At 35.7% G+C, this 14568-nt stretch overlaps 1 protein-coding gene across 1 annotated transcript in view; it reads left to right on the forward strand.

The window, feature by feature from the left end:
* The window catches only part of CATSPERE (catsper channel auxiliary subunit epsilon), a 151229-nt gene that overhangs the window by 78105 nt on the left and 58556 nt on the right, over positions 1–14568 (forward strand). Inside the window, exon 10 of the mRNA XM_073215735.1 lies at positions 4592–5069. Within this exon, the coding sequence (XP_073071836.1) occupies positions 4592–5069 (478 nt within the window). The remainder of the gene's footprint in view (positions 1–4591; positions 5070–14568) is intronic.

Below are 14568 nucleotides of genomic sequence, written 5' to 3' on the forward strand. Positions count from 1 at the left end.
ACTTTGAACATTTTCTACAAATAACATTCTGACAAAACTGAGCTCATATTCAAAAATGGCAAAACACATAAATAAACAAGATGCCATGGGAGTCAGCAGAAACAACAAAGACCAGAATCTTCCCTGTAAAACTTCCGGTATTGGAATTGACAGAGTGTTAATTGTCTTTAATAGACTTAAGTAAGTGGAATATAAAATGGAAAAATAAGGGGGAAAAAGTCTATCAAGTGGCAAGGCAATTAGTAAAGCTCAAAGCAAGGAAGTCATTGCCATATAACTTAGAATAGTGGTTTCCTGGAAAGGAAAGATGTAGTGATTGGGAAAGATCATGAGTGGCATTTGGAAGTTTTGATTATATTCTGTTCCTTAAATTATACAGTCATTACTCAGACTTCCACTTTGTGATAAATCTTTCAGCTATGTATTTTTCTATTTGGTCTATTTTCTGTTTGTGTATTAAATATAAAAAATATTAATATGTAAAAATAAGTGTTAAAATACTACATTTGAGGTAATTTTATATATAAAATAAAATGTTGCATTTTCTGTGAAAATTAAATTAAATGAATAATAATTGAAATGTAAAATTCCATGGACATCCTACAAAGATTAGATACAAAAAAAATAACTATATATTGGAATTAAAGAAGGAATTAAACAAAATGAAAAACTGAGGGGGGGAAAGGATAAAAAAGAAGAAAAAGAGGGGGAGATGAAGGAAAGGATGGAGAAGAGAAGATCTAACATATATCTAACCAGAATTCCAAAATGAAGATTAGAGAGAATGGGAAAGAGCTGAGAATTTTTCAGATTTAAAGAAAGGGATCAATCCTCAATCCAGAAATACTAATAAATCTCAATTGATACAGGAAAAAATAAAACTTAGACACAAAATAATGAAATTGCAGGATATCAAAGACTAACAAGAGATACTAAAATTATCCAGACAGAAAAGACAAATTAAAAACACAATAAAGACAATAAAACTATTAGACAGGATCAGTGGAAACCAGAAGACAGTGAAATAGTCAAATAATTGAGGTAAAATTTATTGTTAACCTAAAATTATATACATTCAATGAGATTGTACTCAAGAACAGGTATGTTTAAAACTATTTTAAGAATCAAAAACAGAGGTTCAGAATATAAATAGATAATTGCAATAAAATTCATTAGATGTGCTCAATAGCAAAATGGAGATGACATGGCAGAGAGAACAGTAAGACTGGAGTCACATCAATAGAAATTTTCCAATCTAAACAATAGAAAAAAAATTCTCAAAATTAACCAAGCTTCAGAAACCTCTAGGATGATAGCTGAAAGGTCAAACATTCATGACATGAGTCCAAAAAAGGAGAGGAGAAAGAGAATCATGTAGAAAAAAAATCTGAATAAATAGTATCTAGAAACTTCCCATATTTGACAAAAGATATAAACTTGAATCTCAGCAAAGTCCAAACAAGATAATTGCAAAGAAATTCACAAGTGAACTACTGAAAACCAAAAGCATAAAAAACTTGAAAGCACTCAGAGAAAAATGACACATCATATATAGGAGAACAATGATTCAAGAGCTAGCAGATTTCTCATCAGGAGCGTAGATGACAGAAGGCAATAAAGCAATATTAATAATGTGCTGAAAGAAAAGATGCATCAACCTAGAATTCTGTTTCCAGACAAAAATGTCTTTCTGGAATTAAGGAGAAGTACATTCCCAGGTAAAGGAAACGTAAGAGAATTGATTACCAGCAGACTTGCTCTAAAAGAAACAACTGTCTAATGAAGCTTATCAGCTGGAAAGGAAATGGGAAATTTAAAACTTTAGGAATGACTAAAGAACAACAGAAATGGTAAATATATGGGTAAATACAGTAGATTCTTTTTATACCCTTAAGTTCCTTAAAATATGCTTAATAGGTAAAAGTAAAACTTAAAACATGTAACATTTTCTTGTAGGAAGTATATGAAACAAATGTTTCATAATATTTGAATGTGTGTTGATATAATACATATGACAATTACAACATAAATGAGGAAGGGTAAAGAAACCTGTGTGTAGTGAAGTTTCTTCCTATTTTACTTATGAATGTACTATAAATCCCAAAATACATTGTTAATATTTTTGCTTTAAAAATCACTTGTAATAAAGATATATGGGTATAAACTAATAGAAAAATAATTCTTTCATAATATATCCTCTCAGGTATGCTTTATTTCTGCCTGCACATCCAGAGTTCCTCCTGATTTCATTTCCCTTCAGCCAGAAAAATATCTTTAAAATTTCTCAGCATTTGTCTGTATAAAAGTGTCTTTATTTTTTGCCTTCATTTTTTGAAGGACATTTTCCACTGAATACAGAGTTATAGGATGACAGGTGGGTTTTGTTGTTTTTAAAGCAGTTTATAAGGGCATCATCCCATTATCTTATTGCCTCCATCATTTTTGGTGAGAAGTCAGTCATTATATACATATATATATATATATATATATGTATATATATATATATATATATATATATATATATATATATATATATATATATATAGTCTTTTTACCTGTAGCTGCCTTTAGAATTTGTGTTTCTATTTAGTTTTCAGCACTTATTTTGTGCCTTAGTGTGATTTCCTTTTTATTTATCCTTTCTGAGGTGCAACTGAACTTCTTGAGTTTCTGGGATTATGTCTTTCATTAATTTGGGGATGTTTTTGGACATTAGCTCCTCAAATATTTATTCTGAACCATTCTCTTTTTCTTCTCCAAGGATTCCAAAAACACATATATGAGACCATTTAATAGTGTCCCACAGATCTTGGATGACCTGGTCATTTTTTTTAAATTTGTTTTTCTTTGTATTTCAGTTTGTATTCGTGCCAGTAACCTATCTTCAAGTTTACTGTTCTGTTCCTCAGCTTTTCCCAGTTTGCTCTTAAATACATCTAATATCTTTATTCATGATACATTTTTTTATTGCTAGCATTTCAATTCTGTTCTTTTTACACTTGCCTGTCTCAGCTGAAATTCCCTGTCTCTGCACTCAGGTTGCTCATCTCTTCCATTATATCCTTCAGCACTTTTATTATGGTTTTTTTCTCTTTAGCCATAGTTGGGATGTCAGTACTGACAAGGTTCCCGAGATCTCTCCACACTACAACAGAGCCACCTGCTTTCCAAACCATGAGAGAGCTATCTGCACTTTACAACCTAGGTGCCATCTTTTGATCACCGAGGAATTCTCCTTTCTCATCTGCCCCTGGATTTTCATGCCTTGAGAGATCTGTCCATCTCTCTGTCCTGCTTCCCTTCCCTCACCCTGAGCAGGGAGACTGTCAAGCATATCTCAGAGGGAAAGTTTTTCTCAGCTCTCATGTCCCACTCCCAGCCTGTGGTAGCTAAGAATCCAGAATGCAAATGGATTTCTTTCAACTTTGCTGCTTTACTGTCTGTGCCTTGCCTATTCCTTCAGAGGATAATTGCTTTATATTTGGGAGAGGCCCTGAATGCCTCAGAAGGATCTCTAAGTTTGCCTGCCTTGCCCCAGAACCCTTGGTTTACTCTACGCTAAGTGAAGATCTATGGGAAAAAGTTTGTGGGTGGGTGAAAACTCATTCCATGGCTGCGGTTCCTTGGATTCCCATGTATGATGTGTATGACAGGTTCCTTTTCCCACCCCTCTGCCAAGGATGAATAGTTATGGCTATCTTCTATGAAGGGCTTATAATTTTGTTTCCAATCTATTTCCTTTATGAGGGTTTGTTTCACACTCATTTCCAGCAACATAAACTCTAGACTTTAAATTGAATCTTCATTTGGTAAAATGACTTTTTATCCCAAATAGTCTCTTTCTTTGGTTACTAGTTTGATATCTGACTACACCCTGTTTGAATATAGACTAAATATTTGTACATTAAATAAAGTTAGGGAGACAAGATGTGCTCAAAAGACTTCTTTTGATTGTCATGGACATAGAATTTACATGTATGTAAAAATCTCTAAGAATTCAAAACAGTTGGAGATGGGAGACAGGGAAGAAGGATGACCTTGGCTCTTTAAATGAAATCATGCCCATTGAATTTCAGATACAGCCATCTCTGAATGCTCTTCCTTTTAATAGCCTGTGTCCATAAATTGATTTGTCTAAAAGGTTTTAAATTCTCTCTTCTCTTTATCTGATATCCATGGAAGCTAGAATTCCAAAAATAACTTAATATTTCAAAGTGTCCTTGTATGTTGACTTTAGTCAACATCAAGGTCAAAAGGTCAACATCCTGGCCAGAGTGGATAAACACTTAAGAAAAGAGAAGGCTGATGTTCTAAACGTTTTAAAGGTTGTTAAGATTAATTATTTCTACTGATAGAAACAATATATACAAGAATAAAATTCCTGGAATAATTTATTTATATAGTTATATGTAATAAAATATGTTTCTGTGTAATATATTTCTATGCCTGAAGTCTTACTTGTAAATATACTAGAAATTAAACCTTAGTGGTTACTGTGTTTCATTTTTAAATATAGCAAATTAGAAGACAGGAATTGCTAGGACTGTCCCCAAAGCCAAAGATTTTCTAATTATTTTCAATTTTGTCATAGGCTAAAAGGAAAAGAAGCAGCATGGCAATCTGGACAGAAAACGAATTTTATCTTGGATATACTTCTCTTAAATTTGTCAGAATAATAACTGTTAACCAACTGAAAATACTTCTAAATATATCACCAGCTGTGACTGTGACTATACACAATGCTGAATATACAGGACACCCTTTGGAACTTGCCTTGTTGTTAAATTACTGTATTACTTGTAATGTCAACAAAAAGATTCACCTTGTGATATATAATGAAGATACAAACCAGTGGGTGTACCAAGACTTTGCATTAGATGTCACAATTGACACTTTTTTAACTCCACATTTTGTATACTCAGCAATGCCAGAGTTAATACTATGGGACAAACATAGAATCTACTATTGTTATAACAATTTTACAGATACTGGAGTTGTACAAATACCTACAGAATTTGGAAATCTATCAAGATTATCACATAACAGCATCATTCATCATGTTTTCATAGGTGAGGCATTCTTATTCTGCAAAAATTACTCTAGATTTCATAATAGGCATCTTCCTTATGAAGGTGTAACAATTTAAACATTTGTATATGGTACATTTGATAGAGTTGTACTTTTTACCACCTGTAGAGGGATACTTTTAAGTTCTACAAATGTTAACCATGATCTCACATAGCAAAATGGCAAACAAGTTCTTTTGTTCAGAAGTTCATTTAGATCCATCAGCAGATACTAACTAAGCAACTTATGCATTTTCGGTGTATGAGGTAATATGGTGTTTTATTTGTTTCCTAGGGCTCCTGTAACAAAGTATCACAAGCTGCGTGGCTTAAAACAACAGAAATGTATTGCTTATGGTTCTGGAGGCCGGAGGTCCACAGTCAAGGTGTCAGCAAGGCCATGCTTCCTCTGAAACCTGAAGAGCAATATTTCCTTGCCTCTTCCTAGCTTCTGGGGCCTTGCTGGCAAACCTTGCCATTCCCTGACTTGCAGTTGCATTATTCCAACCTCTGCCTTCGCCTCACATAGCATTCGCCATGTCTTCAAATGCCATCTTGTTATAAAGACATGAGGGCCCACCCAACTCCAGTATGGCCCTCGTGTTAACTAATTACATCTGTAATGACCCAATTTCCAAGGAAGGTCACATTCTGAAGTATCAGAATTAGACCTAGGAATTAGAACTTCAACATATCTTTTTTGAGAGGACACAATTCAACCCATCACAGGTGTCATAGAGTTAAATAGACCTGTATTCAAACCCACAAATAAGTCATTTAAGCTTTCTGAGCCTCAGTTTTCTAATATAGAGTGCAGGACAGTCATGTTGATTAAATGAGGGATTGTATATAAAATGCTTAGAATAATATTCAGCAGGTAGCAAACCCTGAATTAATAATAGTTATTTCTGATCTTACTATTCTGAGGTAGTTCACTCAACATTGTAGGAAATGCAAAGAAATAGAAAGTTTGGTCCTCAAGGGATCTAGTAAGGAGGTAAGCTAACAATGGGATTTAAAGGCTATGTCCTTGTGATTTATAATCAGCCCTTTCTGACCCCAGTATCTCCCTTCAACTGTCAACCACTCCATTTTTCTGCCTCTTTTACAACAAAACTGAGAAAGTATTGCCTCATGTCACTTTTTCCTCTTTGCTCTCACTCACTCTTGAAGCCAATCTCATTTTCCATGGAACCTGCTCTTGGCAATGACCTCCAATTACTGACCCCGTGGCTGTGTTTTAGTCATCTTTCCTGATCTGGCAGCAGCAGGTGAAACAGTTCAGCATAGCCTTTCATCGAGACGCTGTCTCGAGCATAGCCTTTCTCCCTCGACTTCTGGGGTATCATTGCTTTTGGTCTTTCTCTTACTGCACTAACTGCTGCCCCTCAGCCTCTTTTCCGTCATCTTCCTGATTCCCAGCGGGAGAGGTACTCAGGGCTTGGTGTTTCAGACATCATCGGAAGTCGTTCACACTGGCCCTTTGCCCTCCAGCTATGACTCCCATCCCCAACGCCAAACCTCTGTTTCCAACTACCTCCTCAATATGTCCACTTGGACGACTAGTAGGCATCCCAGTAGGCATCTCAGACTTCACATGTCCAAAATGAAATCCTTGATTCCCTCACCCCCACCCTCAATCTGCCCGGCCCCTAGTCCTCATCTATCAAGTAAAAAAGCATCTCTTTTTGTGGGTAAATTTGCAGTATTGCCAGAATCTCCCACCTGGCTTTAGTTCATCTCCGTATCAACAGGTATTCCTAAGGGGTGGAGCAAAGTAGTTCATCTACATATCAATGGGTAATTAATTCTTGGGTGACCAAGGGCTTATCTGGACCTGAGAGGTTGGGAGGAGGCTTCGCTTGCTTCTGCCTGAGCAGAAGAGAGACAGCCCACGGACCACTGTTTGTAAGCAATAAACGGGTTTTAAACTTTATTTTTCCCTTTGGCTAATTTTAGTTTTACAGGTATTTGGCCTGGGATTTCCTCTCCCCAGAGTTACATTTTTCTTCCAGTCTTTCCAGCCACGAATCTTGACCTAATATACATTATAAGTAGAGAACATATCAATATCAATAAGAACAAAGATAACCCAATGGAAAAATATCTAAACTACACAGACTTGACAATCCATAGAGGAATATGGCCAATAAACATATGAAACAAGATATAAATTATAAAATGTGTATTATTTTATAATTGTAAATGTGTAATGTTACATACAATTATAAAATGTGTAATAAAATGAGAATTATACATTTTTCTTCATGTTTTCTTTTCTTCCATACGATGAGTAAATATTTACAAGATTATATGAAATTACACATTTTCAAATACTTTTAGGAAAGTTTAGACTGACCACTTTTGCTGGAAGGCAACTGGGAAGGCTTTATCAACTTTTTACATATTTGAACCTCTGATTCAGGAATTCTCTATCTAGTAATTTATATTACAGGAATACCTGTACAAGTGAAAAAATGTAAGTATATAGAAGCGTATTCTCTAAAGCATTATTTGTAATAGCAAAAGAACTGAAGCCTAATACTTATTTAATATCCATTTGTACTCCTATTAGTTTAAATAAAGATGTAAACAATGGAACATTATCAGCAGTTAAAGTGGCATTGTTTTTATTCTGTGTGTTAAATGTATTGTTTTGAAAATAGGCCAAGTATATTTTGAATTTGCTTTTTGAAAAGTCTGGATAAACCACAGGAATTTTTTATTAGAGTGTTGAGAAATGGGAATGGTTAGGTCTGGTGCTGAGGTTCCTTCCTTTAAATGCTTCTGAATTGTTTACACTTTTTGTTTTAGCATTTCTCAGTGGCCTCCAACAGAAACTTTGAAGTCCTCTAAACTCTAGCACCAGTTTCTCATCCTAACCTTATCTCCTTATCATTGGTCTTTTAGAAACACAAATATGATCCTGTTCCTCTCTTTCTTACAAGATATTGCTTGTTATTTTTAGGGTGTTTTTGTTTTTGTTTCCTTTTAAAAGAACTCTTAATTTAGATACTTTCTTTTTTATTTAATTGCTTCATTTCTGCTTTTGTCATTTTGATTATTCAGTTCTGCTTTCTTTTCCTAATTTTGGTGTTCTGTTGCCTGCTTCTTAAGTTAAATGATTAGCTCACTTTCAGCCTTTTCTGTTTACTAAGCATTTAAAGCCATGAATAACCAAAAGGCTATGAATTTTTCTAGCTTTAGCTGCATCCCATACACTTTTCTGTATAGTCTCTTAATCTCACTTTTTAAAAATCATTGCTAATTTTCATCTTAACTTCATATTTAATCCAAAATTCCTTGATAATAGTTGTAATGGGCAGTTTGACAGGCAGAAGAGTACAGTAAGGCACATGCAAGAGGCATCTTATACAGATTTATGAGGTCAGAAAAACTGGCATAGAGGAAATGACTTCTAAACTGAAACCAGGGGTAGAGTATATGTTAGGAAAATTAGACCAATAGTCAGGTAGGGCATTGAGGTAGCAAAGACCTGGGGGTGGGAGAGATCATGGCGAGTTTGTGGAGCTAAAGTTAATTCAGTGTGTTAGGCAGGAAAATAGATATGAGTGGGTGGAAAGAGAAAAAGGCCAGGAAAGTCCACTAAAAAGACCCAAAGATAATCAATTAAAGCTCAAAAAGCCAGAAACAACTTGGCCTGGAATGTTTGAATGTTCCCCAGATAAAGGAGGGTAACCCAGCATAGCCCATGTCTTTAGTGTGTTAATCATGCAGGCCTAGTTTATTTTTTAACTTTACCTATATGCTGTTTTTTTCTCCTTCCAGGCCCTAATCAAATAGTTTGTAACCTAGGCAACTAATTTAGCATGCAAGCCCAGCTGTAAACAACATAGTAGAGGGCAAGAAGGATTCCATCTTAAAAATTGTATTTTAATACCCAGGAAATTAAAAATGTAAGATTCTTAACTTGCTCATTAGCAAACAGACAATAACTCAGCCCACCTTGCAGAGGTGCTGGGCAGGCAGCCTTGTTTGCTATGCTCCCAGACCAAGACTGGAGAAATTAGAGCAGGAAGTTCCTTGTGTTAAGTTAATTCTAAGTATTCAAAGACCACTTAACAGGTCTGCACCGCCAGCCCTTAGTCACATTCCTGAAGATCCTTAAAAGGGGGAACCCTCAACCTTTCGGGACACTCCACTCTCTGAGGTCGCCCACACTTTCTAAGTATGTAATTGGTTAATCTTAAATTTTCTCTCTCCACACCTTTCAGGGCACCTCTCTTTGCTGAGGTGGCCTGTATGTTTTCTCTCTTTAAGTAACCTTAAATAAAACTTTTACTCTGCTTGACTACTGTGTCTCTGTCCTTCAATTCTTTGTTGCAGTGGGGACAAGGACCAAGGAAAATACACAATGCTCCCCCAACAAGTGTGACTAACAGTAGAGTGTGAGTCAAAAAGTGACAAAAGACAAACAAGACTGGCTAAAGAAAGCAGGAGCTGCATTGCCAGTTAACTCAGTATTATACAAAATCCAGAAACAATATGTAGTATTTGTTTTGTGGGGTTTTAAATTTTTTGTGTCATACTGTATGCAACTTGCAATTTTTTCATGCAACATAGACATTTAATTATGTTGTCCACCCATATTTATCTCCCCTTTAACCTTGTGAAGTTTCTAGAAACACTTAAAGTGATGCCAGGGTTCTTGTTTGAGGAGTCAAAGAATGAACTTAGCAAACACCCAAGATAGGAGAGCCAGGGAAAGACTTTTATTTAGAGATGAACTGAGAGGACAGAGCTCCTGGCTCACACCAGGAGAGGACAAAAGAATCCATGATTGGCTTGTTGTCTAGGGGTTTTATGCCTGGTTGAGGATTTTCAGGAATGGGGGTAAAGGGCTAGGGATGCAGACTTGTTGAGTGGTCCCAGAATGCTCATTTTTGATGAGTAGCAGAAGAAATTTGCTGCTCTTATTCTTAGGATAGTAGTTTCCCTCTGGGAGCATATCAATTAAGACCACTTGCCCTGCCCCCAAGGTGGACTGGGCTATTGCCTATTGGCTAGAGTGTGTTAAGAATCTTACTTCTTAACTTCTTGGGCTGTTTATAGCTGGGCTTGTTTACTAAATTAATCTTTTGCTCAGGTTGCAGATTACTTGATTAGGATCAGAAAAGGAAACACAGCATATAGGTACAGTTAAAAATCAACTGGGCCTTTTTGCAGGCTAAGGTAAATTTTACAGTGTCATGATCTAATTGATACAGTGAAGTCATGGGTTATGCTGAGACACTTCTCTTTATCTGCAGAACACTCAAACATTCCAGACCAAGTTGCTCCTGGCCTTTTGAACTTTAACTGATCTTACTGAAGATGTCTATATTCCTAGTCTAGTATCTTTACCCTAGAGAACTAGTGAGACTCTGACTTTGTGTAATGCTTAACACAGAGTTTCAGTTGGGACTTCTTTGCACATTGTTACATTGTTCTGACTGTAATTATCTTGCTCTGCTTTTTCTCTGGAGGCCCGCACCCTACTCTGCCTAAACCCATAGTCCCTGTCTCAAAAGCACAGCAGGCAAAGAATTTGGTAAGCTTAAAATGATTTATTGCCTACATAAAACAAAATTAAATTTAAAAAGAAATCTGAGTTATAAGAGAAAAATTAGTGTGTTGCTGTTACCCAAACCACTTTAGCACTACAGATTTGCCCCATGCAGAGCAGCAGAACTTGAAAGGTTACTGACATGCAAACTCTGGTGTTTGATTTCCTGTGTGTTGACTCAGCGTTAAGGGCATTATCCTGAAAGTTTTATTAAAACACTCTGAAAAATATCCCAAGCTTCATGATAACCTTACCTCTCCATGTAACAATTTCATAAATATTATTATATTGTTGAATTCCTATCAACAACATTTTTTTTCTAATTTTTTTATTTTGATATCATTAATGTACAATTACTTAAACAATATTATGGTTACTAGACTCCCCTTGTTATCAAGTCCCCTCCACATACCCAATTACAGTCACTGTCCATCAGTGTAGTAAGATGCTGTAGAATCATAACTTGTCTTCTCTGTATATACTGCCTTTCCCGTGTCACCCCACCTACATGATGTGTGCTAATTATAATGCCCCATTTTCCCCCTTATTCCTCCCTTCCCACCCACCCTCTCCAATCACTTTCCCCTTGGTAACTGTTGGTCCATTCTTGGGTTCTGTGAGTCCACTGCTGCTTTGTTCCTTCAGTTTTTTCTTGGTTCTTATACTCCACAGATAAGTGAAATCATTTGATACTTGTCTTTCTCCACCTGACTTATTTCACTGAGCATAATACTTTCTAGCTCCATCCACGTTGTTGCAAATGGTAGAATTTGTTTTCTTCTTATGGCTGAAAAATATTCCATTGTGTATATGTACCACCTCTTCTTTATCCATTCATCTACTAATGGACACTTAGATTGTTTCCATTTCTTGGCTTTTGTAAATAGTGCTGCAATTAACATAGGAGTGCATATGTCTTTTTCAAACTGGGCTGCTGCATTCTTAGGGTAAATTCCTAGAAGTGGAATTCCTGGGTCAAATGGTATTTCTATTTTGAGTTTTTTGAGGAACCTCCATACTGCTTTCCACAATGGTTGAACTAATTTACATTCCCACCAGCAGTGTAGGAGGGTTCCCCTTTCTCCACATCCTCACCAACATTTGTTGTTGTTTGTCTTTTGGATGTGGGCCATCCTACTGGAGTGAGGTGATATCTCAGTGTGGTTTTAATTTGCATTTCTCTGATTAGCAATGTGGAGCATCTTTTCATGTGCCTGTTGGCCATCTGAATTTCTTCTTTGGAGAAGTGTCTGTTCAGCTCCTTTGCCCATTTTTTAATTGGCTTCTTTGCTTTTTGTTTGTTGAGGTGCATGAGCTCTTTATATAATTTGGATATCAACCCCTTATCAGATATGTCATTTATGAATATATTCTCCCATACCGTAGGATGTCTTTTTGTTCTATGGTTGGTATCCTTTGCTGTACAGAAGATTTGTAGTTTGATATAGTCCCACTTATTCATTTTTGCTTTTGTTTCCCTTGCCCGAGGAGATATGTCCATAAAGAAATTGCTCGTGTTTATGTCCAAGAGATTTTTGCCTACATTTTTTTCTAAGAGTTTTATGGTTTCATGACTCACATTCAGGTCTTTGATCCATTTTGAGTTTACTTTTGTGTATGGGGTTAGACAGTAATCCAGTTTCATTCTCTTACATGTAACTCTCCAGTTTTGCCAACACCAGCTGTTGAAGAGTCTGTCATTTCCACATTGTATATCCATGGCTCCCTTATCTTATATTAATTGACCATATATGCTTGACTTTATATCTGTACTGTCTTTTCTGTTCCACTGGTCTATGGGTTTGTTCTTGTGCCAGTACCAAATTATCTTAATTACTGTAGATTTGTAGTAGAGCTTGAAGTCAGGGAGCATAATTCCACCTGCTTTATTCTTCCTTCTCAGGATTGCTTTGGCTATTGGGGTTCTTTTGTCATTCCGTATGAATTTAGAACTATTTGCTCTAGTTCACTGAAGAATGCTGTAGGTATTTTGATAGGAATTGCATTGAATCTATAGATTGCTTTAGGCAGGATGGCCATTTTGACAATATTAATTCTTCCTAACCAAGAGCATGGGATGAATTCCCATTTATTAGTGTCCTCTTTAATTTCTCTTAAGAGTGTCCTGTAGTTTTCAAGGTATAGGACTTTCACTTCCTTGGTTGGGTTTATTCCTAGATATTTTATTCTTTTTGATGCAGTTGTGAATGGAATTGTTTTCCTGATTTCTCTCTCTGCTAATTCATCATTAGTATATGCAACGGATTTCTGTGTATTAATTTTGTATCCTGCAACTTTACTTAATTCAGATGTTAGATCTAGTAGTTTTGGAGTGGATTCTTTAGTGTTTTTTATGTACAATAACATGTCATCTGCAAACAGGGACAGTTTGACTTCTTCCTTGCCTATCTGGATGCCTTTTATTTCTTTGTGTTGTCTGTTTGCTGTGGCTAGGACCTCTAGAACTATGTTTAATAAAAGTGGGGAGAGTGGGCATCCTTGTCTTGTTCCTGAACTTAAAGGGATAGCTTTCAGCTTCTCAGTGTTAAGTATAATGTTGGCTGTGGGTTTGTCATATATGGCTGTTATTATGTTGACGTACTTGCCCTCTATACCCATTTTGTTGAAAGTTTTTATCTGGAATGGAAGTTGAATTTTGTCGAATGCTTTTTCAGCATCTATGGAGATGATCATGTGATTTATGTCCTTCTTTTTATGGATGTAGTGGATGATGTTGATGGATTTTGGAATGTTGTACCATCCTTGCAACCCCGGGATGAATCCCACTTGATCATGATGGATGATCTTTTTGATGTATTTTTTAAATTTGGTTTGCTAATATTTTGTTGAGTATTTTTGCATCTATGTTCATCAGGGATATTGGTCTGTAATTTTCTTTTTTGTGTGGTGTCTTTGCCTGGTTTTGGTATTACAGTGATGTCAATGTCATAGAATGACTTTGGGAATATTCCCTCCTCTTCTACTTTTTTGGAAAACTTTAAGGAGGATGGATATTAGATCTTCATTAAATGTTTGATAAAATTCAGCAGTGAAACCATCTGGGACAGGGATTTTGTTCTTAGGTAGTTTTTTTATTATCAATTCAATTTCTTTGCTGGTAATTGGTCTATTCAGATTTTCTGTTTCTTTCTGGGTCAGCCTTGGAAGGTTGTAATTTTGTAGAAAGTTGTTCATTTTTTCTAGGTTATCCAGTTAGTTACCAGATAATTTTTCATAGTATTCTCTCATAATTCTTTGTATTTCCGTGGTGTCTAAAGTGATTTTTTCTTTTTCATTTCTGATTCTGTTTATGTATGTAGACTCTTTTTTTTCTTGATTAGTCTGGCTAGGGGTTTATCTATTTTGTTTATTTTCTCAAAGAACCAGCTTCTGCTTTCATTAATTCTTTCCACTGTTTTATTCTTCTCAATTTTATTTATTTCTGCTTTAATCTTTATTACATCCCCCCTTCTACTGACTTTGGGCCTCCTTTGTTCTTCTTTTTCTAGTTTCATTAACTGTGAGTTCAGACTGTTCATTTGGGATTGTTCTTCTCTCCTGAGGTAGGCCTGTATTGCAATATATTTCCCTCTTAGCACAGCCTTCTCTGTGTCCCACAGATTTTGTGTTATTGAATCATTGTTGTCTTTTGTCTCCATATATTGCTTTATCTCTGTTTTTATTTGTTCATTGATCCATTGATTATTTAGGAGCATGTTATTAAGCCTCCATGTGTTTGTGGGTTTTTTCATTTTCTTTGTGTGATTTATTTCTAATTTCATACCTTTGTGATCTGAGAACTGGTTGGTACAATTTCAGTCTTTTTGTATTTACTGAGGTTCTTTTTGTGGCCTAGTATATGATCTATTCTTGAAAATGTTCCATGTGCACTTGAGAAGAATGTGTATTCTGTTGCTTTTGGATGGAGTGTTTTGT

Source organism: Manis javanica, chromosome 11 (assembly GCF_040802235.1).
Source record: "Manis javanica isolate MJ-LG chromosome 11, MJ_LKY, whole genome shotgun sequence".
Classification (NCBI taxonomy): domain Eukaryota; kingdom Metazoa; phylum Chordata; class Mammalia; order Pholidota; family Manidae; genus Manis; species Manis javanica.